A 2701-nucleotide genomic window follows, 5' to 3' on the forward strand; every position below is an offset into this window, starting at 1 on the left:
AATTAGAGAAGAAATATCTAATTTTTTACTGCTATTTACAATCTGCAAAATCTGAAATGATGAAAGTGTAATGCATTAACTCGTCTAGATAAAAGAAAAGTCTAAAAATCATTGTGACAATTTGTACTCAAATATATTCATTGAATTGTGGTATTACGTGATAAAAATTTCCGCTTAAATTTTACTGAATAATTTAATATCAATTTGTCTTGAAGAAGAACTTTTGTTACAATTTAATGATGATTGATAATAATAAGCCGTTTAAAAGTCAGATGGGCGGATAAGACATGATTCATGGTTCATGCAGATCTGGAACATGATTGATTTATTTTCTTTTGATTTTCAGATTGGATCTGATAACTCAAACAACAGTATCGCCAGCTCAAGTAGGAATATGGAGGTCTACTCTCAGATATCAACTGAGACCGAGCACGATGATTGCAATTTTAATTGCAGTACTGGCAGCCCTCTATATCTCAGCTGCTCTCATGATGGTCAGAATCGATAAACTTCACACTGCGTATCTGAATCATCCCCTGGCGTCCCCCGAAAAATTCACTCAGGAGCGACTACTGCATTATCTCAATACGAATCTTGATCAGATTGTCAAGGTAAATTCACAATTACCATTCATTAATTTTCTTCTTCACCTATAAATAAAAGAAAATCCATTAATATTAAACAATAAAGTACACTAAAAAATTAGCTTGTAAAATTAAGTTAAAAATCTGGAATATGAATTTTTTTTTAATTCTTATGAGAAAGTTTTTCAAATATTTTTTTTCAAGTAGAAAGTTGAAGATGGGAAAATTATATTATAAGACGAGAGTGATTATGAATGATTTTGTTTTCAGGTTCGACAGAGTTTGCAAACATTGTCTCAACAATTTGTGACAATGGGACAGGAGAATGATCATTATTCGAGGGCAGGTGGGAAAGGAGAGCCTGAGGATGCACCAAGTTAGCCCTCGAAGTGGTCATCTGATACCGTAACAATTCGAAATGTTAATAATAAGAGTTCCCTTCACCTCGCTAGCGTATGAAACGCCCCATTTATTATTCTACCACAATGAAATAATAATAACCATAATTACCTGCGTGATGATACAAGCGTTCTTATCGAGAGGAATTTACCACAGAGTGATTGATTGAAGGGAAGGGCTCTTTATCAATGTATGTTATAAACAGATGAAGTTTGAGGGATCAGTCGCTCTGAGGTACCTCCTGGGAGTCACTAGGACCTAGGGTTCCAGATGGGAACGACGTAGGCTAATGAAAAAAAAAGAGTATAAGACAATTTAAAAACAAAACATGAAGGTAAACCTAGAGATTAGGTTGCTTCGCAGAACCAAGAGATATTCAATTTTAACCGCATAAAAATTAATTGTTTATTGACAGGAGTAAGTGGGGGAATCTATCGGATGGAGAATATTTTCCGGGACTGTAATTTCCATTTTCCTTTTTTTAAGTTTTTACAACTAGTCAGTGTGCCCTTAGTAATTATTGTTCCTCTCATTTTTCTCTTTATTCATGAGAAAGAAAATAGTTTACGATATATTTTTTTTTCTGCTCAAGTGCATAAATTGACAGCTAGTCGAGATGAAAATCAAATACCGATAATTTGTACCAGATTTCATGACGTACATCAGGTATTACATTTAGATTTGTCACGTTGAAAATCTTTGAGAGAAAAAGGAATTTTCTCCTTCACTCATTTAATTCTTTTCCCTTTTTTTGTATGAAAAGAATCAACTTGAAATAATTTTTTCTTTATGAACAGACGCATAAATCTATAACTAGTCTCAATGGAAATTATATTTTGTTATTGCAAATTGAAAAGATTCAACAAAATCTGGCGATATTAAATCTACGACAAAAACCCATTTAAAAAATCGTACTACAAACTCAATTTCCATTTTTTTATCGCTACAAAAATGCATCAGAAGATATTGCTCTTAACTTTAATCAATATTTGAAAGAAATGCATGAAGACAAAAATCCCCTGCTTACTTGATCGTTCCTACTAGTCGAAAGAGAGGAATGATTAAAAAATGTTAATCCATAGAGGAATCAATTCCAAAATAATTCTCCCAGAATTAACCAATACTGTTGATTGATAATTAAACATTATTTGGTGGGCGAGGGGAGGGGGAAAGGAGGGGATCAAGGGGAATGCTGGTGAAAAGACAAAATCTAAAAAATGAATGACGTGAAGGTGATTGACTGTGATAATATATGATTGAGAATTTAAAGCATAAAATTTAATTTCTGGCATAAATTTTGAGTCTCCGGTCCTCTTGCGCGTCCACGGTCCTACGAAATTCAATAAAAAAATACTGTTTCCACTTAATTAAAAAGTTTATTGAAATAAAACGAACAAAAAAATGAAGAAATGGAATTGAGGAAAAAATTGGAGGAAAAATGTTTGAATTGTGGAAATGAATAATTGTATTGTGGAAAAGTTTTCATCTATTGAAAATTATGATTATCGACCTGATTATTGATTATGATCTTACGAATATGATGGAAGGACTGATTAATCGTGGGCAAGCTCTGGGGTAGGGGTTGTCAAACGTAGAGGGTTTAAGTAATTGTGTCTATTGATATGTCGAATCAATATGATTGAACGCATTGAATACATTTTCATGGGAGCTGTAATGTAACTATTGTCCTATTTGTTCAGTTATTATTATTATTATTA

At 32.7% G+C, this 2701-nt stretch overlaps 1 protein-coding gene across 1 annotated transcript in view; it reads left to right on the plus strand.

Moving 5' to 3' along the window:
* LOC105263918 (GRAM domain-containing protein 3) overlaps nt 1-2392 on the plus strand; it is a gene marked incomplete in the record, with an annotated part of 50146 nt that extends 47754 nt beyond the window's left edge. The window contains 2 exon segments of the mRNA XM_011300440.1: nt 347-611; nt 855-2392. Coding sequence (XP_011298742.1) covers nt 347-611; nt 855-965 — 376 coding nt within the window.
* Nucleotides 2393-2701: the final 309 nt, after the last annotated feature.

Source organism: Fopius arisanus, unplaced genomic scaffold, assembly GCF_000806365.1.
Source record: "Fopius arisanus strain USDA-PBARC FA_bdor unplaced genomic scaffold, ASM80636v1 scaffold00017, whole genome shotgun sequence".
NCBI lineage: Eukaryota > Metazoa > Arthropoda > Insecta > Hymenoptera > Braconidae > Fopius > Fopius arisanus.